Consider the following 26,263-nt stretch of genomic DNA (forward strand, 5'->3'; position numbering starts at 1 on the left):
ATTTAAAGAAAGAACATTAGTGATGTAAGCCTACAGTCTGGTGTGGTACTAGTCAACGGGTTATAGCCTAGTTGAGGATAGTTACCGATCAAACTGATTTTCGCCTGGGCATAGCATAAATTAGCAGCCATTTTTGTTGTAAGAAAAAACAGGAACAAATATGAAACATGGAGGGCATTATATCAGACACGAGTAGAAAACGTGTAAATTATATAAAGCACAGTAGGAAATACATTTAAAAGATTGCAGTTATTTTGGGCACGAGAAGGATCACGTTTAACACATTGCCATGATATTATATAAGGCAAGAGTAGGAGTAAAATATTCTAAACAGATGCTTACAAATGAATAAATTAATAAATAAACAACTACATGATCATGATCTGTTTATTAATTCCAAACTGATACATTAAGAAAAATATTGGCGCAGTACATTGTTTATAATATGTAACATTACACGTACGAAGGAACGGGAGAGGATAAGCTTCACATTTATGGGGATACGGCTCCAGAATGTGAAAAACAAACGTGTAAGTGGTGCATTCCGGTGTCATTTTTGATACAAAGGCACTCAATTCATTTCTATAGGAAACATTAAAATGGGAATCATTAAAACAAGTCGTTATTAAGGGTTAACTTCGTTTTTGATGCGTTAAGAACTCATTTTTTCTTTAAGAAACATTAAACACGGGAATCATTAAAACAACAGCTTCGTTATAAAGGCTTAATTATTTCTAGGGGAAACAAATAAAGTTTGAAAGTTTTAACAAGAATCTTAATCACTGAAAAGAAATCAGCAATATGTACCATTGGTCACTTTTACTTGAAAAATATCTGTGATCAAATATATTACAAATCTAAATAGTGAAAATGTTTATAAAACAAAACGCGTAAGTTAAAAAAGGTGTCTGCACACAATTATTACATACATTCAGACATAAACTAAGAAAGAGCAGCATTTTAAATTCCATTCATGAAAGTAGGACATAACCAGCAACATTTTCTTTCATATTTTAATGTTTGTCACCACCCCATGTTTCTCCAGCTGGGCCCGCTGATAAGTACGCCTGACTTGAATTCACATCACCCACAGACACAGTTCTGTTTCAAATATAAACAAGATGTATGTAAATTAAAACGATCATACTCATGTTTAAATAATTGATTTTTATGTTTTGTTAGTAAATAAAGCACAGAAAGCAGCTCCAATTCCATTTCATTATGAATTTTTGATTTTTGCTTGAAAATATAGTACTTAGTAGATAAACAAACGAACAGAACTAATCAAAGTCGGCGGATGAATATATGAGACCGACAACAAAACTTATAACACATATTTCCTTAGTCTTGAAAAAGATAATTTAAGAATAAAAATTCCATAAAAAAATACCTAGAAAAGACATATTCCGGTAAATACAACAATAACTTTCAGAAGAAATATTTGAAGCTATGACAGCAAGAAAACAAAATTTTCTGAAAATTGTTTCCCCCGTTTTTTAAAGTATATGAAGTTGGCACAAAGTTTCAAATTAAACATGAAGCTCGACATTCGATTTATCACTGTTGAGATGGAATGGGAAAGCTGCCACCACGTTCAGTCCGACATTCGATTTATCACTGTTGAGATGGAATGTGAAGCTGTAACTATTTTTTTATGTTGAGCTTGGATGTGCAGGTGGCTCAATATTCAGCAAACATCCATACTGACATACGTTTTTGTCTCCTTTGTTAGTGTCGGTCTTGTATGTGAAGCACAACATTCAACAGCACGACATACGTCTTTGACATATTTTTTGAGGCTGTCCATGTGAGAAAAATAAAATCAATTGCTATTTATAGTGTATAAAAAAATATACAATTTATACTTACCGCCGGTTCTTCGTGACTTTGTAACATCGTACATACACCACGGCAACGGTTGCTATGATACCAACAAAGACTGAACCAACTATGATGCCGATAAGTGCAGCAGACGATAAACCGATGTCGTCATCATTACAGGAAGCTAAAATTTTGTTAAAACGTTTTTTTAAAAAAAATCTCATTTAATCAAATAAAATTTGTTTAAACTAGATTCTATTTATTTTTAATCTTATAGAATTAAAAAGAAAACCAACAGAAATACCACAGGTAGAAATTTGTCATCATTTTGAAAACAGTCTATCAGTTAAAACAGCACGCCTTCTGATTAATGCTTATTTTCATATAAAAAGGAAAATTAAATTAAATGTATATTATTGATTTGTAACCAAAAGGAATCATTTTACACATTAACAATGGCACTCACAACCCACGTTTATTACAAAAGGAGGTGAAAAAATATGCCCCAAAACACCCTTACTGCGATAGTAATATAGTTATACATAATGAAAATATTCACTATTAAACACTTATAACATGTAAATTATTACTTGAATCTTGAATTTTTCTACTTTGTCTAAAAGCTTAGTGCATTTTTCACAAGTTTGATTTATTGAAATAGTTTCGCTCATCTGAAGGCATTCTGCTTTAAAGCGAACAAAAAATCTTTATTTAATCTAATAACATTCACCATAACAGTCCGTAACTTTAAATGTCAAGTGTAAAATAAAACTGGATATTTCACTGTCAATTTCAAGTAAAGTATTGCACCTTTCGTCCAGCTGTATGGGTTTGTCTGGGAGTCGCACACAAAGCAGTCCGATGAAGTTTGTAGGGTGGCATCTCCCGCAATACAAGATCCACCGATGTAACAGAAATTTTCCTACATGGATAAACAATATATAAGAAAAAAGATAACTTACGTGTGTTTAAATATTTATAGAAAGGGAAATCGATAAATATATCTTTAATAAACTACATTGACAGGGACTGATTTTCGTGATCTGATTCTTTGACGTTTGATAATTATGATATTCCTTTTCTTATTCACTGAGTTTTTTTTAATTCATATAAATCTAAACATGGGTTAGCCTAGCATTTATATAGTTTGATAACGCATGATTCAGAGATCAACAAGACGTACGAAAGACCTCTGGTCAGGATTTTAACTTAATGAATTCACGTTTTGAATGTTACCATCTCAACTTTGTGAAGTGAAATCTTGAGCAATGAAGTTGAAATCGTGAATTCGTGAAGTTGAAATCGTGAAGATCAAAACGTGAATTCATAAAATTGAAATCGTGAAGTTCAAAACGTAAATTCATGAAGTTGAAATTGTGAATTCACGAAGATAAAATCGGGAATTCATAAGGTTTAACGCCGTAAGAACGGCTTAGCAGTAATTTTCAAATTTACAGTACAAGACATATCTGGATTTTTATCTATAACCAATGTGACTAGAAATATCTTTTTTGTATCCTTCCTCAAGATTAATGGCTACGATCTCCCCATCACCAGCGGTGACGTAATTCAAACACGTGGAATCATAAACATATACGGACTTGCTTTGTCCGAAGTTCTCTCCGTCGTTACTTATAACAAAGTCAAACACAAGTACAGAAGGTTGAGAATCCTCCGTTGAACGTTTAGAACGCTGGTGAGGAACGCAGCACTCCCCGGTAAATATATCTTCATACTTTCCGGCATTAGTAGACTTACCTACCTGTGTTTTTGTGCCATCGAATAACATCTAAAATTAAAAAAAAAGACTTCACAAATTTCTAGATTAAACAAAACAAAGAAAGGAACAAACAAAAACAAAGAACAAAAAGTAAAAATTGTGACGTTTGCAAATAAATCATTAGAAAAACGGTAATCAGAAGCATGTGTGTCGAAAAAAGAGGATAATAAATGAGTGTAGATTCTATACTGACTTTACTGAACGAGTTAAATAAAACTATATTATGCGATATCGTTCTATAAATTCAGTAATGAAATTTTCAGATAAAATTCAGTAATGAAATTTTCAGAATACAATGTTCTATTATCAAATGCTCAAAATAAATACTGTTTATAGCGAAAAGGACTCATTTTAATTGACAAACCTTTAGTGTAACGCCAACATTTTGCGCGTCTGAACACTATGTTTATTTAACGTAAAAGACGCCACGTCAAAATATATGAACGGTTTTGCAATACCAAATGTAACGAAGTCACAAAAGCGGCACGATTATGTGGAAACATATCTGCAGGGCAATTATTTTTAGTGTTTTTGATTTATTGTAATGCCAAGGAAAAATTAACACAAAAATCTAAACATGTTCTATATGACAAGTAACACAAGTAAAATACATTTGTACCTCAAAAGTTGTTATTTCGTATTTGAAGCCATCAAATATGTTATCAGTTCGTATAACAAAACAATCACATTCATTTCCATCAGCTGTATCACATAAACCACCGTCATTTATGTCATAGATAATTGGTGGAATTCTTAAATCTATACCATATAGGTCCACGGAAAACATCTTCACAACTGCACAGTCCTGGATTAGTACGAACATTTATTATTTTCATTTTTAATTGATTTTAATAGGTTAATCTTGAAATCTTATACATGTAATTATGAGATAAAAACACAGTATAAAAATAACACATGTCTCTCAGATTAAAAGTGCATAATAAGAACCCGAGAACTGATATAACACTCTGGCAAACATGTTATCTCTTATTATTATTCCGTAAAAACAATTTAATGTAATTTTTTATCGCTATGTGCCTTATTACTCCGATTGATTGTTATAAGGAGAGAGAACATTACCCTTTCGTAAGTCTATTAAAGTAAATTACTCGCCCCTAGAAAATATTGCAATTCATATCCATTATAACACCATGTGACGTCACATTCGAATTTATAGTAAAACAGTTTACATGAGGAATTATTATGTTGGTCCGGTATTATAATGTCTGTCAGGGTAATAGTGCATATTAGCAACCCTTGAACTGAAATAACACCCTCCACTTCGGATGTTATACCATTCTAGGATTGTTAATAAGCACTTTTCAAGTGAGTGACATGGGTAACTTTTACATTGTTACCTTACAACAACGAGTCAATCGGAATGTTATTGAACACATATTAATAACACATACTATCATTTTATATTTAATCCATATGCTGAAACAAATTAATGTTTATAAAATCAAATCTTATAAATTCAAATCAAGATTTTAGAACAAACAAAAAATAAAACAACAACAAACAAACATTGACCTGAATCGGAGCATATTCCATGTCCACTACAGTTATTTGTACATGTCTGTGACAGGAACGCTTTTACTGTTTCAGAATTGTTAGCAGCAAAATCAGGACTTAGACTGATCACTGTTGATGCTATACTATTGAGAGCATCGACATGTACTGTTGCCATTCTATAATGTTAAGTAATTAAGTTATGTAGAAAATGGATATAGATTGATGCCCAAACTATATTACAAATGTTTTACCTAATGCCTTCTATAAATAATAATACCTTATTTTAAACCGCTGAAATCTGTTGCCCCGAGGTATCAGAGATGACATTTGGAATTGTTGGTACTGTAAAACAATGTTACATAAACTTCTAATGTTTCTATATAAAAATCAAACTTTATTATATACGAGTAAACTTACAATAATGTCATACACGCATTGGTCAAATACAATGTTTGTGTCTTCATCTCCAAGCTGGTCCGAGAATTCTTTGACGGAAGGGGCTCCAGTTATAGAGGTGTTACACAGTTCACGAGCTTTATCGTCCGAAATGTCGCCTCCAGTACTTCTCTTTTTGATAAAATTGAAAATTTGTATTAGATTTTCATTTTACTAAATATTACAATGTAAAGGTTTTTTGTTTCCATTTGAAAACTGTTATGACGTGGTGATAAAACTATTAATTTCATTGTTTAATAATCAGTATTTTTCCCAATGAATCAGTTGTATAAAATTATAAGTTAATCTAGATTAATCACGTTTTTAATTATTTAAAGAAAGTGAATGGCAGAAAAAAAAACGCTCACAACGCCAGAAAGCCAAAATTTCTTAAACATTTACAAAGCATGAATAGATAACACATCCGCAGTTATTTAGTAATTGTCTCATTATGCCTATATGTATATTATAACCATTGTAATCATATAAACTTACAACTTTAGCATTGAATTTACATTAACACCTACCTTTTCTCTCATGTTATTAATACTTGACTTTATTTTTTTTCCAAATCCTGTGGCGACATCTCGCCGTTTTCTCTTCTCTCCGCCAAATTGACATTTATTCTTAGATATGGAGTTACCGTTCGAACAAGCTTCATCCATGGATGCTCCATTGTTAACATTCCATTTCTCTAAGACACGGCTGTCATTATGTAAGAAGTTTTCCTCATCCAGTAATCTATTTTTATAAAGTGATACTTCAGACATACTAACATTTCTAATATAAATCAACGTAGAATAGATATATAAATAAATGTAGGATAAATATATAAACTAATGTATAATAGGTATGTACATTCATGTAGAATAGATATATGAATTAAAATAGAAATATAATTTAATGTAAAATAGATATATAAATTAATGTAAAATAGATATATACATGTATGTTAAAAATGAAGCAAAAATATTCAGAACATTACATCTTTCAATAAAGAATAAACTTGTCAAAACATTTTGTGCTTTCGATCTTTTTACATTTGGGGAAAAATTTAATTGAGACAAGTTTTAAACATTAACAAAAAGCAACTGAATTATTTCTGTATACCTCCAACTTTTTATAAAGTCAGTTTAACCATAATAGGCATTGGATGGGGACGACTGGGAGCCATCTCTGTGCCTAAAGTCATTATTTCTATCTCCATCAAAATGTCCACAAAGTCCGTCAGTGTTGTGGAAATCTTTGGCAGATAAGTAAATATCAATATCCATCGTCCTCCCCCAGGAGTGAAGATTTACAATGATCACAGTTCCTATTGGTGTTATTACCTACCAAACATAGACAGAGCTCATTCACATCACAAACATATATTGTATGTTTAACGCAATAAGTGGGGCGTCCGTGGTCGAGTGGTTAAGGTCGTTGACTTCAAACCACTTGCCCCTCACGGCGATTAAGGGCTGTTTTGCGGTATTTATCACCATATTTCTACTGCGTTACTAACGCGGGTTCGAATCCCGAAAGGGACTTTGGATTCATTCATGTGAGGAAGCTATCCAGCTAGCTTACGGAGCGTCGGTGGTTCTACTCAGGTGCCCGTTCGTGCCTGAAATAATGCACGGAAGGGCACCTGAGGTCTTTCTCCACCAGTAAAGCTGGAACGTCGCGATATGACCTATACGTACTGTGTCGATGTGACGTAAAACCCAACAAACAAACAAATTAACGCAATAAACTTATTTGAGTTGAGTTGCGTTGAGCATCAGTTTTAGTGTAAACTCAATATACAATATTATGTCATTCAACAGACCAGCCATTTTTGTTCACAATCGACAGTGGTGGGCTGTTCAGGTACAAAATCAAAGCGTTTTTGATATTTCGCGGTATATAGTAATTAATAGTACCTAATGTGGCTTAATGTATTAACATATTTAAGATATAAATGACTTACATGTTAGGTATATTTTTGAAGCAGACTTTAATGTAATTAGGGTTAAAAATGCAGCTTTATGTAATTACCTAAAATGTCCTGTCTTTGCTTAAAGCAGCATGTTTCCAGATTCACGCTAATTATCAAGGAAAATTTAAAAAATGTATTTAAATGTAAAATATTGTGAAGTGAACAAAGAAATAATTAACACATTGCAAACAGCTCTTGCAATCCACATAAATTACCAAAAAGAGGTCAAAATAAGCAAAATTAGCCCTTATTGCGTTAGTAACGCAGTAGAAATATGGTGATAAATAATGATCTTGTCAAACTATGTTGTGATGAAGGCTTCGAACCAATACTTCATGTGCAAAATGTAAACATCAAGGCTTATGATTTCATTGATCATTAATATTTTTTTCAATTTAGTTCAAGTTGGTGTTAATTGATAATTTCAATTAACGATTCTATTTCTGGTTGTGCAGAATTTCTATTTTGAAAAGCATAATGAATTTACTACATGGAGTTGTAAATTAAAATGAAAATTTTACTGCATTAAGCCATAGTCATCAACAATTTCTAGTTCTAAATTTTGGGTGTGCAATTATTGCAATAAAAACATTTCTTTTTGTTTTTTTAACATCAATAATAAACATGAATAAAGCTCTTTTGACATTTTATTTATTTGTGAATGTCAATATACATCAAAACCAGTGAACATTTCATTTTCTTTATTTATTGTCGTTTACTTGAATGGCTCGCTTGATTCTTCGGAACTGGTCAATACGCCGGAACCTGTCAAATAACTGTAAAATATTTGTTCCCCATGTAAGTACTACATACATGTGAACTCTCCCACTTTTAGCAGGAGACTCCGACCTTCTGCAGCCATATTTTCAAAGATTTTTTTTAAAAAATAAGGGATATTTTAACAAATTAAAGAAATCTCCCTATTTTTGATATCAGATTCCTTTGTTTTATCAATCTCCCTCTTTTTGAAGAAAAATCTCCCACTTGATCGTCGAAAAAAGTTCATATGTATGGTACTATTCTCTCTCTAGAACAGCATGGATCCTGATCAGACTGCGCGGACTGGATCCATGCTGGTCGCAAACCCATCAAGTTGGTTTTGTCGTGACGCGGCTCAATTGTATTCATCTCATAGAGAGCTAGAGTGTTGCACAAGTTATATACGTTGCAGTAATACATTTTAGGTAATATGGCAATTTTTCAGCTTTACTGATGGAGGAAGACCTCATGTGCCCTTCCGTGCATTATTTCAGGCAAAAATGGGACCTGAGTAGAACCACAGATGTTCCATTAGTTATGTGGGTAATTTAGCCCAAAGATGTGAGGGGCAAGTGGTTTAATGTTGACCTTGACCACGCATAATTTGCTGTTATTTTCTGGACATATGTCAACTAGTCATGATCTAGGCCATATTACCCGAGACTGGAAGGTTAGGCGACATATCCCAAAATTTAAGAATGTCTCTCCTTTATTTTATACTGCAATGATTCACAGGCCTTATGCTCCCATACACACTGCTGCTTCTTAAAGCAAACGAACTTTCTACATAACTGTCAATTTTATTTCTTTTTTATATATTTTTTGTTGTTTCAAGAGCATGCATTCGTTGTTTAAACTCATCTTTATATATTGAAAACTTCCTGTCATTGATTGTAGAATGAGGTGTTGTGGTTTTAACAAGTTTGCGCTGGCATTTTCTTTTTTACTTTCATATAATTATGCAATAACCTGCTGAAATTCTCTAATGCACTTTTCCAGAATCCAGTTATGTAACTGTCCACCAATTTTTGGGATATTCAGATTAAAGGGACTTCACTGAGGTTTTTTCGACGTGATAGATGTATGCCTAGACCAATAACTCATGTACAAAATTTTAGATCATTTGCTGACTCCATTTCACAGAAATAATCAATTTTATTGTGCAAATTGGCCCAATAAATGAAAACCGTTTAAACGCTTTTCACTCAAATCGGCCAAAAAAGGTATAAAATGCGATTATCAATTTCATACCGTGTATATTTATATATCATCTATTGATTGGTTTCAAGTTTGAATGTACCAGTTGATTTAAGAAAGAATTCCAAAATGTATTATTTTAGGCTATTGGACCTCAGTGGAGTTCCTTTAAAGTTTAGGTCAGCCTGTTAACAGTACACAGACTGTAATTATGACGGGACTGTTATGCCGAGATAAGCAATGGTATTATGTGTTTTAGTAATAGCCTAGCTATCTTATAATGTAGCAATTTATTCTTCAATGGTTTGTTAAGAAACACTGACCTACATAGAGATAAGTTAATATTTCAGTCAGACAAAAGACGAAAGTTGTCAACTGCTTCTAGTTACAAACGGTAAAATAAAAACACAAACGAAGAAGTTTTTCAATCAACACTTTATATAAATATTAAAAAACAACAACAACAAAATTCAAAAAAGCATTACCAAATATATAAAGGAAAAGAAAAATGAAAACATCTGAACTAAACTTTCTGTAATATAAAGTAAACAAAATCCTTTTTTTAAAGGGACTCTACTGAGGTTTAAAAGCCTAAAAACATAACAATAAATGAGGTGGGGCACTTTAAACAGATATATATGTAAAGATAATTAAGAAATATACTTTGAAAATAAATTGAAAATCGTATTTTTATGCCCTTTAAAGCCTGATTTGAGTGAAAAGTGTTTAAACGCTTTTCAATTTGGGTCATTTTTTTACAATTTGAATAATTATTCTGGAAAAACGAAGTGCGCGATTGATCTGAAATTTTGCACAAAGATTAGTGGTCTAAACCTACATAAAATGGTACATTTATCTGGAAAAAATATTTTCAGTCCCATCATGTCAAAAAAAACTCAGTGGAGCCCCTTTAATCAATATAGAAAAACTAAGGAAATAACAACAACATTAAGAAGCAAAAATACAGAAAAAACACATGAATCATAATAAGCTACAAGATGGACACCAAAAATAACTTGTGTGAGATTGCTATACGGTTTTTATGGAGATCATATCTTACAAAACCTAAATTAAGAATAATAAAGCCCACAAAAGCTTAAAGCTACATGCCTCCAGGTGAGAAAAAATATTTCAATAAAATCAAACTTGAGAAGAATGTACTAAGATATAAGGAAAAATTCAAAGTTTCAAGATTCAAGTAACATTTTACATATTATGTGCCACTAACGACTGATTTTTCAGTATTTACAACTATATTTCTTCTGCGTTACTAACACAGTAAAGGCTATTTATGCATATTTTGACCACTTTTGGTAATTTACGTGGTTTGTAAGTGCCATTTGATAACGTGTCAATTGCTTCCTTTTGGTTACCATTCAAATACATGTACATTTTCAAAATTTTCATGAAAATTAGCATGAATCTGGAGGCGTGCTGCTTTAAATCATACACAAGTTATGATTCTTGGACAGCTACAGAATTTTATATATGATAACATGTATATACCTGTGTAATAGGTTGGGTATTTACGGTAATCTAAGTTAACAGTTAATCTATAAGTTATGAGTTTCTATCTTTCATACTTCTTGCATGGTATATACAATATTATTGTCAAACAATCAAATTGTTGCAGTGAATACTGAATTGTATAAATAAGCTGACTTTGGCAATGTTAGCTAGGTTAGGTACTGTACCTACTCTGGTCAGTACTACAAGGCTTAGCCTTGAAACATTAAACTGGACTTAGTTCTCAATACAAACGTTTACGTTTATTGTAATCGACGTCTTATAAAATATATCATAAAAATAATCTTAATTAAATAATAAGTATAGAATTATTCTTAATAAAAATAAATATCATTTAATCAGTATAATTATTAAATATGTAAGAATTACTCATATAATAAAATAGTCCAGTCAATCAACAATGTATTATGTAATATAGAAAAAAGCTATTTTTCACTATTTTAACTACAAGTTTTCAGGAAGATTTATCAAAATACACAACATAGTTATGACAAGTGAATACCATCAGTATGCTAATGCAAAACTGAAACAAGAACTTTTGAAGTCAAATAATTCAGTCAAAATTCAAGCAAAAGTTCTGGGCTGTCGTACAAAAAGGTTGCACATAAAATCTTAACCAGAGTTACGCCTATGCTTGGGTAAGAAGCGTTTTTTAAAGTTTTTCTTTCAGTTGCCATGGCAACTAGATTTCTGCACAGAATTAACTTTTTTAACAACTTTAAAAGAAGATCACCTAAAAGAATTATTCCTAGGAAGTTTTGAAATTATTGCCAAGGTGGTTAAGGAGATGTTGTTCAAAGAGAAGTTTGAACGGACAGATGCCCGCTGACAATGACAACAACTCACCATTGACAACAGCTAAAACAAATTACATTTTGTTACCTCCAAACGATTTTTAAGAATTACAATAGTAAATGTTTCAAAAATTTTAATGCTCATCATTAAATAAACTAAATTTTTTTAATTAAATGTATTCAATACATGTCTTTCATTGTAACAATTAATATTATACTTTACATAAGTTTGTTCATTCTTTACTTATATATAACTGTAATAGCGCCTTTAATTAGTTCGACAAAAAAGTGTGAGAGTGGAAGGTAACAAGAACTACGAGTTTATTTATTTAATCGTGGCATATTTGATGCATGTGATTAAAACTACAAAGAATTTAAAAAAGATTAACAAAAACATGATGAAAGGTTCATGGACCATTATATTAGTGCATACAAACACTCATCAAACAATGTGAAACATATATGAGCCGCGTCACGACAAAACCAACATAATGGGTTTGAGACCAGCATGGATCCAGAGCAGCCTGCGCATCTGCGCAGTCTGATCAGGATCCATGATGTTCGCTTACCAACCCTACAACAAGTAGAGAAACTGTATTAACTGTATTATTCCAATTCAATACAAACTGGTCATATAGTCTGTTTGAAATGATCAAGATTATCTACTTTTTGGGTAATAAAGTATTCAGACATACCTAGTTCATCTAAACAGCTTTAAACAAATGACATCCAAGGAGAATAAACTATATCATTAATATGTAATTTAAAAGCAGTATTGTAAAGAATATTACATATCTTATTATCTTTAGATTTTATCAACTTACTCCAATAACATAACAATCTAGTTCTAGCATGTACAAGATTGAAGAATTGGTTTCACTCTAAAAACTTTACCAAAAACTATACAATTAGGTGTAGATGGTTTTAATTTCAATATAAATTTACAAAACTTAAGCTGAAAGGACTGAATTATATTAATATTTTCAAAAGCCAATACCTCAGAACCTTACAACAAAATAGGAGTAATAAAAGAATCAAAGAGTTGTATTTGAAGAGATATTGGTAAGTTTAACTTCTAAATAACACTATTGAAAATTATATCAATTTATCACCCTGTGTCAGAAAAAAAAGAATACCATAATCTAGGACTTGTACATTATATTGTTTTCCATTTTTCAACAAATGTAAATTTCATTATTTTTATTCCACTCAGATCATGTTAACATGACAACATGAGGTAATAATACAATTATATAATAAATGAGGCTTCAGAATCAAACAGTATCAATATAACACAATATATAGATTTTTAACATAAGTATTGTCAGTATTAAAGGGACTCCACTGAGGTTTAAAAGCCTAAAAACATAACATTTGGATTTCTAACATAAATGAGCTGGGGCACGTTAAACAGAAATATATATGCAAAGATAGTTAGGGAATATAATTTGAAATAAATTAAAAATCGTATGTTTATGCTTTTCTTAGCCCGATTTGTGTGTTTAAACGCTTTTCATTTTGGGTCCTTTTTTACAATAAGAATAATAATTCTGGAAAAACGAAGTGCGCGATTGATCTGAAATTTTGCACAAAGATTAGTGGTTTACACCTACATCAAATAGTACATTTATCTAGAAAAAATATTTTCAGTCCAATTATATTAAAAAACCTCAGTGGAGCCCCTTTAATCAATATAGAAAAACTAAGGAAATAACAACATCAAGAAACAAAAATACAGTAAAAACATATGAATCATAATAAGCTACAAGATGGACACCAAAAATAACTTGTGTGAGATTGCAATACGGTTTTTATGGAGATCATATCTTACAAAACCTAAATTGGGAATAATAAAGTGCACAAATTTATACAATTTTTGGCTTATTTGAATCTTAATATAATTTCTTTAATAAATAAACAAAGTTTTTTGTAATCTGGAAGGTTAACATCAGTGTTTATATGTATATCAATAGAATGTATATTATGTTTCGGTTTCAAAAAACGTTTCCTGCCGATATCAAAACACACTCAAAACTATAATAGAATTCATCACCAATGGATCTATGACACAATGTACAGACACACCTGTATAATTTTGATAGAGTTTTAACAAGATAATGTTTCAAAACAAAAATTACAATTAATGTATGTTTAAATAATCTATAATTTGTGCATTTACTAGAATTGTCAATACCAGAATACCACTTAATATTTAAAAATAAATCTGATAATTTTTGTGTGACTGACATTGTTAACCATTCATGCTAATTCCAAAATATTGTCCACATTCATACAAATTACATGCACTGAAATCTTAATCTAGATACAGTCCGGGAGTTGTTAATGTTATTTTACAAAATATAACAAACACGGAAATCTGTTAAGTCCTGGTATGACTAAGTCAGATCAATACGATATAATTCTACATTTAATGTCAAATAGATAGTGGTTAAACACCAGTTTCACCATACATCATACAATTTGGTGTACTTGACTTTAAACCTAGAATATAGTTTAAAAATTTAAGCTGTACTCTTTCAATACAATCAATATTACCAATCCATAATATTACTCACATCAGTACAGTAGGACAGGTTTTTACAATTTTGTTAAATAAATCTATTTGCATGTCAATTGGCAATTCTAACTTTTTACATTTTTTATAAGGCTATACATAGCTTTAAATGGATCCCTGTTTAACAAAAGATGATTTTGCTTTGAAAAAGGAATCACTTCTACCGAAAAGATACTTCTAGTTGTCTACAAATTCTAAAAGTTCATTTCCATAAGTAAAATTATATAGTATGCGACGTCCACTTGTAAAAACCATAACTTTAGTGTTTGTAAATGAACACTGTCATCATAATTGGTGCATTCCCTCAAAGCAAATATAATAGTCTGTTCACATAAGTAATTATTAATCCACTAGGTGTGAAACTAGAGTCTTCCTGTAAGAAAATAAAAATATAATAATTTTAGTATCAACTTGCACAATTGGCAAGTACAAATTTTGGTCAAGCAATACTAATATACTACTATACTAATACTATTAATATAAGAAATGCAACTGATAACACTGTAACACTAAGGCTCTGTCGGGCTTCTGCAAAACTATGAGTTATCTGAGAGTGCCCAAGATATTCCGTGACAAAAGCCAGTGTTTGATTCATTTTCAATTTTGATTTTTTTTCCATATTAAATTTAGACATAATTTTTCAAATATATAAGAGTACAGATTACAACTTGTTCATAGTGCATGAATAATGTCATAACAAGCATGCAACTTGTTTATAAAGATGTCAGAGTGATATTTGAAAACATCTTACTTATTTGAGCTGACAGTTTTAGCACCAGTGAAAACACTAAACTAGAACTCTGCGAGTCAGATGTGTCGCCTTGTGAACAATATAGTTTAGAAGAAATGGCCAGGACAAAAATGAAATATGAAAATTAACAAAGGGCAATAACTCAAAAAATAAGAAGTGCAAAGCAGCAGTTTCTGTGCACTGCACTTCTTATCAATATTACTTAGATCTCTCATCCTATGAAGTTTCTATAGTCCATAGTTTTTATAATTTTTGAGAAATGGCCTGGACAAAAATAAAGTACGAAAATTAATAAAGGGTAATAACTCAAAAATAAGAAGTGCAGTGTACCTGAGTCCTTGTACACTGCACTTATTCTTACTGAGATCTATCATCCTTGGAAGTTTTAAGACCATAGCATTTATACTTTAGGAGAAATGGCCTGGACAAAAATAAAGTATGAAAATTAACAAAGGGCAATAACCAAAAAAAAAAAAGAAATGCAGAGTACCGGTTCTTGTGCACTGCACTTCCGTTCATTATAAGAAGCATGCATACCAAGTTTGAAGTCATTCCGACTTATAATGACTGCCTTATGCTCCGGACATGCTCCGATGCTGACACCGACGCTGACAAAAGTAACCCCTATATGTCGCCTTTTTCAAGGCGACACAAAAATTGAATCTTATTTGCAAAAATAAACTATATATAACTTGGCAGTACTGTATATCTCTACTTAATTAACAATGGATATATTTAAATCACTTGCAAATGTTATAAAATGTAATATCAAAAATATACACACTGTAACAACAATTTTGTACATGTTTACTTTTTATGTAGTTGTTGTATAGGCATTAATACTTTTAATCATTTGCAAAAACTTACCCAAAATGTGACACCAATGCATGTGCACGTACAATCATCTCTTCCTTTTCTTCCAATACTCAAGCTGAAAATTGAAAGACTATTCTATAGGAGAATTAAGATGGTGCTATTTTTAAATTAATGCAAACAACTTTACTGGCATGCGAGCAGTTTCCGTACAAAAATCGTAGTTACTTAATCATTATTTTTTATTACACTCACTCACCAAAATTTGAATGTTACACATCAATATTCGGCTCGTCACACAAATCATGGAAATTCCATTATGTTCTAAACATAGAATAACCCTTAGTTATGAGGCCTCATATGGGGTACCGAAATTATCCATTATTTTGTATGAAGAGAAGTAGTTCCCGTACATAAAATTTAACCCATTATAATTATACAATTTTATTATATCGGACCTATTTTTCATTTATAATTGTTGAACAGACCATTTTCTAAGAGATAAATAGATGTAATTCAGAAAATAGAAAGTAGACTAAACGCGTGTATCTATTACCCGGTACCGTTACCCCCAACGCATTCACATGCGATGGCATGCTTTTATGCATGATATTTTACGCATCAAAGCCATAAAATCATTTTATATAGTAATATTGGTCAAAATTCTGATAATTAAACAAGTTTTCATCACATTGCCTTCTTATCTGTAAACAGGTGGTATTAGTGGAAAACCCTTTAACATGCCTCACATGTAAGTATGTTTGCGCATGCGCGCAAAGACGGAATTCCCCCAGATAAAACAAGGTCACGTTTTGACAACACACAGGTGAAAGTGATTTAAAATGAGACTTTTTATACGTACTGCCGAACTGACACTTATATTTTGTCTCGTTTATGTATCTGCTTGATTTGAAATGAATTTTTGAAGAATGCATGTAAAAATCAAGCGTTTAAATGAAAAATACGGGTACTGCTTCTGTACGGGAACTGCTCGCATGCCAGTACAAGGATAACATAATTGCTAAAATGAATGTAAAAAACAAACATTATTCAATTAAACTTTGGTGTTATCAATAAACACTCATCATGGTTTCTATTATTTGGCTTCAAACAGCTTGTATGTCAAAACAAAAGTTAATCTCCTAATACTTTTATGAAGACATTCCAACAATTTTCAACAAAATAGCACTCAACTGACTTGAATGTTATTCAAATTTTGAAACAAGAGCACTAAATGCGGAAATTAAGCTTGTCTGTTAATAATTTTTAGTTAAAAAGGGGGAATAACTCCAAAAAATATTGCTTTCAGAATTATGGCGCTTGTCTTGTTATATTAAGCAAGTATTAAAAGATTCATGTTGATAACTTTTAAAAATTGTTTAAATAATGGGCTACATTTAGATTTTGGACAAAGCTTAGAATGCCACAGTGGTCATTATAGCTCAACTTTTTCTTCAAAACAGACAAGCTTATAAAAATAGTTTAAATATAAATTATTTAGATATGAATAATATATACCTTTTGTTGGTGAAAGGCACCTCCATTAATCATACTACAGCAAGATCTGTACTTTCTGTGCAAGAGGTATCTGTAATAAGATAGAAGAAACTTGTAAAAATAAAATTTTTAAAATAAGAACATACATACATACGTTTTATTTAGACTTGTACATAGTACATCGTCATGCATATAGATAAATAAAACAATTATCACGTCACGTTATCATGGTAACACAAAGTACAATATGATACTTAGAATATATAATAGAATGTACATTGTTATGAGTAATAAGTAAATATTTTCTCAATCATAGCAGTAATAGAAATTCTACTGGCAACCTCACAGGATATTGTATACCATATTTTACCCAGTGAGTCTAACCATCCCACTGAAAGTAAAACTCCCTCCCTCCCGATAAAGGCGAAGGATAGATGTTAACCAGCAGCAAAACTAAATACTTATTGAGCAGTTTCTTTCTAGATAGAGAACAGTATCATTAAAAGTTATACATGTTAACACACAAATATCATATGATAATGTATCAAATAAGAGAAAATTCCTTTATTATTTAAGAACAATGCATGATTACACAAACAAACATGATGTTATAATATATGAGAATTGTAAAAAAAAAAATTATTTTCCAAGAGGATGTTAAACAAGAGCTGTCCGTAAGACAGCGCGCTCGACTTTTTTATTGCTTGCCAATAAAAAAAGTTTTTGCAGTAAAAGGCAATACAAGAATCTCTGTATTTTTAAAGTGAACTAGTTGTTTGATACCCTTGAATATTACAGCAATGTTTATATGACATAATTTATGGTAAAGTGAACAAGTGGATAGGAATGAATTTTTTTAGATTTTTTAAGTTTTTTAGTGCTTGCCTATAATACAAAACATTGACAGTTAAGGGCCATAATTCAAATAAAATCTTTGACAGAATTACCTTCTCCTGGACATGTTTGGGAATCATGATTGTAAACAAGTATTCCAACTTTCAAATTAATATCTCAAACAGTTCAGTCAAAAAGTGGACTGGTACTAAAAACTTAACCAAGATTCTAAGTCGATAAAAGGCCTTAATTTTTAAAACAAATCCTTGACAGAGTTACCTTCTCTTGCGTACAGATGGGGGTAATGATGTGAAATAGCATTAAAAGTTTCAAAGCAATATCTCAAAGGGTTAAGGCAATAAGTGGATTTTACCCATATTCAATGTATTTTCTAAGTCAAAAAGGGGCATAATTCTGTCAAAAACCTTGACAGAGTTATGTCCTCTTGTCTGTTGATGAAGGTCGTGATGGTAAACAAGTATGGTCAGTTTCAAAGCAATACCTCCAATGGTTTTGAAATAAAGTGAGGTGGTACAAAAAACTTAACCAAGCTCAATACACTTTCTAAGTCAAAAAAGGGCCATAATTCTGTCAAAAACCTTGACAGAGTTATGTACTCTTGTCTGTAGATGGAGGTTATGATGGTGAACAAGTATGGTAAGTTTCAAAGCCATACTTGTAATACTTCTGAAATAAAGTGGGGTGGTACGAAAAACTTAACCAAGGTGTGACGCCGACGCCGGGGCGAGTAGGATAGCTCCCCTTTTCATAGAAAAGTCGAGCTAAAAATCAAATATTTAAGAGAGTATTTCTGAATGCCAAACTTTCTTTAATGTATCTTGCTAAATTCATCAATAAAAGCTTGTTTGAAGTTTGCAATAACTGAATAAATTTGAACATCGATGGTCTAACATAAAAATATTTTTTTATATATGTCTTACGAATATTATTATAACAAGGACAAACCAGAACAAAATGATATTCATCTTCGATATCAAGGGTATTACAGCACTGACAATATCTCTCGTTTCGTGGTAATCTATGTCTACTATATCTACCAGTTTGTATTCTGAGAGAATGGGCTGATAATCTTATTTTGGAAATATACATTCTTAAACTACGTGGTAAAAGGTCGAGGTAAATTTCATACGATAAATTAGTTTTGCAATTTTTATATAGATCTAAAACATTATTATTTTCAATATTACCATGCCAATCTTGTACATAATTATCAATTAAGTCTTTGTTTAAATATTCTAGGAAATAATTTACCATCAACATTATCACAATTTATAAAACAATCCGCAAAGCCAAACGTATACAATAATCGTTTAATACTTGAGACCCAGTTATTATATCCATGTTCACAATCAATAACACTTTGTTCATAAACTTTTTTCATAATTACATTATCAGTTTGGATTGTTTTACACCAAAACTTGATTACTTTAACAAAACGAGCAATATATAATGGCCATCTTCCTAATTCACCATAAACCCCTGCATTACATGTACTTGTTCTGACATTTAGAACATTTTTGCAAAATTTAAGGTGAATACGTTCAATTTCTTTAGATTTAGAATGTCCCCATACTTCAGCAGAGTAATTTAAGATAGAACCAACAAATGAATCGAACAGTTGGCATTTGAGTTTAGGTTTTATATCATATTTTTTACAATTATATAGTAAAACATTTAATGCCTTAAGGCCTTTGCCAATTAAGTGTTCCTGGTTTAAAGCAAAGTTGCCTGTATAATTGAAAATAGTACCCAGGTATTTAAAATTATCAACTGTTTCTAATTGTTGCCCATTGTAGTATCATGTTTCATTTGCACGTACCCTACCTCTTTTCCTAAAATCCATAACCTTAGTTTTTAACGTATTAACTTCTAGTCCCCGACAGTTGCAGTAATTATATAGATTATCTAAACTTGTCTGGAGATCTTCTGGTGTTTTACCTAGTATTGCCATATCGTCAGCAAATAACAACAACAATATAACTATATCATCAATTTGTAAACCTACATTGATATCATTTTGAAGATATAATTCTAGGTCTTCAACAAATAATGAAAACATCAGAGGTGAAATTACCTCCCCTTGTCTTAGACCTACTGCATACATAAGAAAAGTTACAAAATAAGTTAATTATCAGTCGTCATTACAGGTTTGTATATAAATCTGAGCAGAAACGTTTTTACATGATGTTACAGGACTTATAGTTAGACATGGCATAAAATTTGCTACACAAATTTCATAGAGGTTATAATCAAATTGTTTTTTTTATCATACACCCGTGCCAATTTTGCGACTCCGTAAATATGGTATTGCACGGCTGTGCATATATTTTGATGTGACATCATGAGCGTTATACAAACAAAGTGTAAAGACACGCTAAATGTTAGCGTTATACTATAGGCGCGTCAATGAAAAATGACACTTATTTCACTTTAAACGGTCTTTATTTTGGGTATGTGATAAATAATATTATATTCGCATAATATAATTTTATTCAACTCGTGCAATAAATTCAGTATTGAACTTACACTCATTTAAAGGAACTCCACTGAGGTCCAATAGCCTAAAATAATAAATTTTGAAATTTTTTCTAAAAACAACTGGTAAAATTAAATTTGAAACCAATAAATAAATGATATATAAATATACACAGTATTAAATTGATAATCGCTTTTTATGCCATTTTTGGCAGATTTGAGTGAAAAGCGTTTAAACGGTTTTCATTTATTGGGCCAATTTTCACAATAAAATTAATTATTTCTAGGAAATGTTGTGAGCGAATGATTTGAAATTTTGTACATGAGTTTTTGGTCTAGACATACATCTAGTTATACGAAAATCTTGAAAAAATATTTTCGGTCCCTTCATGTCAAAAAACCTCAGTGAAGTCCCTTTAATATCCTCTATATATTTTTAGGTTACATCACTCTGGAACTTTAATAAAAATGTCAGTGCAAGATGAGTTTTAAACTGGTATTTATCATAGTACAAGAAAACAGACAAAAACATCTTTACAAAATACTGAACTGCTTAGGTTCTAAGTTAGTAAGGGGAACAGTAGCTTAATGGTTAAGGTGTCTGCCTCACAACCAAGTGATCCTGGGTACAAGCCCTACTGGTGTCACAACCATGTTCATATAACACCCCCGAACACTGGACAGTTTCAGGAAGCTCAGACTGGAGTGTGGTTCAATTTTAATTTCATCATAATCAATGTAAAATAAAAATGTTAAGCCTTAATTATATAAGTGATTAATTCACACATGTGCCCTCAACAACCATATACCGATATCTGAACATTTTCAACACTTATAACTTAATTTTCTGCCAACTTTGGTTAAGGTAATAGATATTTTGATGATGCTAAAATTTTGCAAAATCAACATTTCTGACTAATTGGTGAGGTTAAATGATTACTAATTTCTACTATAAGTTCTGTTAGATTTATATTATACTTAGATAATTTACAGATAGCCTGGTGGTTCATATTAAACTTACAACATAAGAGATGCATTTATGTCCATTAATCATTTTGTCTTATAAGTCAGATCTGAAACATTTTTATAGGTATATTACTATTAAGTGAATGACTTGTAATATGTAACACAAAAACACAATTTTTTGCCGTTACAATTTTAAGTCCTAATAAAACAAAAAAATAAATAACATTTACCTTCCCTGGATCAGAAAGAAATACAGATTTGTAATGGTTCAAGTCTTTTAATGTAGGTTGCATCGTCGTCACCGTCTGAGGCAGGGTGGTAACTCTCTCAAGGCCTTGAAACACATAAAACAAAATACAATTAGAAAACTAAACTACTAGATTATACATTAATATAGCTCATCTACTTGTAAAGGAATTTCTGTAAAACTGTTAAATATTGCACTTAAACATTATTCTAACAATTTTCATTTTTGGTAATGTTTTGTTCTCAAAACAAAGTTTTACATAAGATTTTGTTTTTGTTTGTTTTGGGTTTTACGTCACATCGATTCAGTAGAGGTCATATCGCAACGTTCCAGCTTTACTGGTGGAGGAAGACCTCAGGTGCCCCTCTGTGCATTATTTCAGGCACGAACGGGCACCTGAGTAGAACCACCGACGTTGGGTAAGCTAGCTGGATAGCTTCCTCACATGAAAGAATCCAAAGTCCCTGTCGGGATTCGAACCCACAGCGGTGAGGGGCAAGTGGTTTAAAGTCAACAACCTTAACCACTCAGCCACGGACGCCCCTTTTACATAAGACAGTAAGCTTCAATGTTATAAGTAGGCTCTGATTTCATTTTATCTTTAATCATTTTATTAGATTTAAAGTCACACAACACTGTTAAAGAAGAAAATGGAAACATTAAAGAATGCTAAAAATGGCACAAATGAAAATCCTGCAGCCTCAGTTTGACTGAGGCTAAACAACTGGGTGGCAGTCGAAATTGACAATCAGTTGCCGAAAGCCGTCTAAGGGCTCAAAATAACTAATAAAAACAGATACTTTTAGAATGTCATAATTAAATAAAATTCAACAGGTGAAAAATAACCTGTATGAAAAAAATTCTTGTCTCTTTGATATCAACTGTTACTGTGAAATCACTTAATTTCTTGCACAATATGTCACGGTTTTGTCACAAAGAACATTTTTGTTGTTACTTAAATTCGTGGACAGTATTTTTCAAAAAAGGTAATATGTAAATGTGATGCAAAAAAATCTTACAGCAGACAATATGAAATTTTGATGGACCTTTAATTCATACCTAATAATCCACGAAAACAACGAAAATTAGTGCCCCACGAATAATAATGATTTTGCAATACATACCGATTAAGCTGCTTCCAAGTGCTGTTTAATGGTCGACACTCACGGTATTCATACTGTGTACGCCAGTGATGTATTTATTCTGAAACAAAAATTCAAAGCACCAAAAAACAAATCTAGGTAAAAATATTGACATGTTATATTATATTTCTGAACAAATATCTGCTCAAACAAAAGCTATATTCCAGAAACGGTCAATGCAGGTTGTTCTTCTCAGGCCACTTCCATACTATGACCCACTGATTTCCATCTCTCTTAACTCAGAAACAAATGTCATACTACAATGCTGCTGGACTCAGAATTGAAGACAATCACTCCCACACGATTCCTCCTTGCGGATATAAAGTTGCCAGACTCCTCGGATTTCATCGATAGTAGTCTTGATCAACAGACCAGGGATATATCAGGGCATGATACCTAGAGAAAAACGCCTGCTAGCTGAGAGTTTTGCCTAGCTTCCAGCTATTCTACCAAAGAAACAAAGGGAAATAAATCTGGAAAAAACTTCTGGATGGCAGACACTCGGTTGATCTAATGAAGAAAAAAAAAAAAGAATCCCCTTTCCATCTTTCTTGACTCTGAAAAAACCATAATCTATCAACACTGCCGGCGCAATGTCTCAAGAGAAATCCTTCCATAACGAATTCCCATTTTGCGGATATATCAGCACCGGAATCCTTCAATGGGGTCGCCAGTGAGCCTCGATCAACAGTTGTGGGATGCATCCTAAAAATTAATTTACTAATTTGAAACATTTTAAGAAAAAAATTAATTTAACAAAAAAGAAAAGATATTTTAAATTACTGTAAAGAAACAAGACAAAACCAAGAAAATAAATAATACCTGTTGTTTTTCCATTTCCTTCATAAATACCATTTATACACATTATTCTTCCCTAACAGATCTTCAACATCTCCCAAATTGGAAAAGATTCCCATTTTCTAGACTTTCAGTTTGCATTATTACCATTTGACCAATAATATAACCATGTGTTATGACATCTTAATGTTAAAGATTCTGGACAAAATTTTACTTACTGCATATACTTAAGTACTTAAGCAAAATGTGTTGACCTATGATAAGTTCCGCAGCGGACACAGCAATTACAATATGAAATGTGTTTACCAAGGATAAGCTCCGGAGCAGACAGAGAAATCGCTTAAACAAAATGTGTTTACCATGAATAAGTTCCAATGCGGATGCAGAAATTACTTAAACAAAATGTGTTTACCGAGAATAAGTTCCGGAGCAGACAAAGAAATCGCTTAAACAAAATGCGTTTATTGAGAAGAGGTTCTGTAGCGGACGCAGAAATTACTTAAACAAAATGTGTTTACCGAGAATAAGTTCCGGAACAGACAGAGAAATCGCTTAAATAAAATGCGTTTTATCAGAAAAAGTTTGGTAGCGGACTAATGAAATACTTAAAATGTGTTTACCGTCAATAAATTCCATAGCCAATGCAGAAATTTCTTAAACAAAATGTGTTTACCGAGAATTAGTTCAATAGCAGATGCAGAAATTACTTAAACAAATTGTGTTTACCGAGAGAAATGTTTTTACAGAGAATAAGTTTCGAAGCAGATTTGAAATTACTTAAACAAAATGTGTTTACTGAGAATAAAGTCTGTAGCGAATGCAGAAATTACTTTAACAAAATGCTTTTACCGAGAATAAGTTTCAGAGCGAATGCAGAAATTACTTAAACAAAATGTGTTTACCGAGAATTAAATCTGTAGCAAATGCAGAAATTACTTAAACAAAATGTGTTTACCGAGAATTGAATCTGTAGCGAATGCAGAAATTACTTAAACAAAATGTGTTTACCGAGAATAAGTTCCAGAGCGAATGCAGAAATTACTTAAACAAAATGTGTTTACCGAGAATAAGTTCCAGAGCGAATGCAGAAATTACTTAAACAAAATGTGTTTACCGAGAATAAGTTCCAGAGCGAATGCAGAAATTACTTAAACAAAATGCTTTTACCGAGAATAAGTTGAAGAGCGAATGCAGAAATTACTTAAACAAAATGCGTTTACCGAGAATAAGTTGAAGAGCGAATGCAGAAATTACTTAAACAAAATGCGTTTACCGAGAATTAAATCCGTAGCGAATGCAGAAATTACTTAAACAAAATGTGTTTACCGAGAATTAAATCCGTAGCGAATGCAGAAATTACTTAAACAAAATGTGTTTACCGAGAATAAAATCCGTAGCGAATGCAGAAATTACTTAAACAAAATGTGTTTACCGAGAATAAGTTCCAGAGCGAATGCAGAAATTACTTAAACAAAATGTGTTTACCGAGAATAAAATCCGTAGCGAATGCAGAAATTACTTAAACAAAATGTGTTTACCGAGAATAAGTTCCAGAGCGAATGCAGAAATTACTTAAACAAAATGTGTTTACCGAGAATAAGTTCCAGAGCGAATGCAGAAATTACTTAAACAAAATGTGTTTACCGAGGATATGTTCAGTAGCGGATGCAGAAATTACTTAAATAAAATGTGTTTATTGAGAAGAAGTTCCGTAGCGGACGCAGAAATTACTTAAAATGTTTTTTTCCGAGAATAAGTTACGTAGCGAATGCAGAATTACTTAAACAAAATGTGTTTACCGAGGATAAGTTCTGGAGCAGACAGAGAAATCGCTTAAACAAAATGTGTTTAATCAGAAAAAGTTTCGTAGCGGACTCATGAAATACTTAAAATGTGTTTACCGTCAATAAATTCCATAGTCAATGCAGAAATTACTTATTACAAAATGTGTTTACCGAGAATTAGTTCCGTAGCAGATGCAGAAATTACTTAAACGAAATGTGTTTACCGACAGAAATGTTTTTACAGAGAATAAGTTTCGTAGCAGATTTGAAATTACTTAAACAGAATGTGTTTACCGTGAGTAAGTTCTGTAGTGGACGCCGACATTAAAGCAAATGTTTTTACTACAGATAATTTCTATAGCGGACGCAGAAATAACTAAATACAAAATATGTTAACTATGGATAAATTGTAAAAACATTGAAATTAGTTTTAAATAATATCATCCAAGATAAATTCCAAACCAAACGCGGAAATTACTTGCACAAAAGATTTATACTAGCGAAAAGTTGTAAGATTTTTGTGGAAGTTTCTTGACACTAATGCTCTGTTTTTGACTGAAAATAAAATT

General features: G+C 31.6%; 1 protein-coding gene and 3 long non-coding RNA genes across 4 annotated transcripts; all 4 read right to left on the minus strand.

Annotated features, from left to right (window-relative positions):
* Positions 1–839: 839 nt before the first annotated feature.
* Positions 840–2,745, minus strand: LOC132731000 (uncharacterized). Its single transcript, XR_009625824.1, has 3 exons — positions 2,632–2,745; positions 1,870–2,005; positions 840–1,101 (listed from the first exon to the last, which is right to left on the minus strand). It is a non-coding gene; the product is annotated as an uncharacterized LOC132731000 (long non-coding RNA).
* A 553-nt stretch (positions 2,746–3,298) lies between these two features.
* LOC132730998 (uncharacterized) lies at positions 3,299–5,283 on the minus strand. The gene is made up of 3 exons (XM_060717093.1): positions 5,135–5,283; positions 4,221–4,406; positions 3,299–3,610 (listed from the first exon to the last, which is right to left on the minus strand). Exons 1-3 carry the CDS (start codon positions 5,153–5,155, stop codon positions 3,299–3,301), a joined length of 519 nt encoding a protein of 172 aa, XP_060573076.1. The 5' UTR covers positions 5,156–5,283.
* Positions 5,284–5,514: 231 nt separating this feature from the next.
* On the minus strand, positions 5,515–6,906 carry LOC132731001 (uncharacterized). The gene is made up of 3 exons (XR_009625825.1): positions 6,662–6,906; positions 6,079–6,292; positions 5,515–5,683 (listed from the first exon to the last, which is right to left on the minus strand). It is a non-coding gene; the product is annotated as an uncharacterized LOC132731001 (long non-coding RNA).
* A 4,749-nt stretch (positions 6,907–11,655) lies between these two features.
* Positions 11,656–26,254, minus strand: LOC132730999 (uncharacterized). The gene is made up of 5 exons (XR_009625823.1): positions 23,095–26,254; positions 21,954–22,057; positions 17,449–17,518; positions 15,985–16,048; positions 11,656–14,739 (listed from the first exon to the last, which is right to left on the minus strand). It is a non-coding gene; the product is annotated as an uncharacterized LOC132730999 (long non-coding RNA).
* Between the last annotated feature and the right edge of the window lie 9 nt (positions 26,255–26,263).

The sequence above is a fragment of the Ruditapes philippinarum genome, unplaced genomic scaffold (assembly GCF_026571515.1).
Source record: "Ruditapes philippinarum isolate M1 unplaced genomic scaffold, ASM2657151v2 ctg7324_1_1_1_1, whole genome shotgun sequence".
NCBI lineage: Eukaryota > Metazoa > Mollusca > Bivalvia > Venerida > Veneridae > Ruditapes > Ruditapes philippinarum.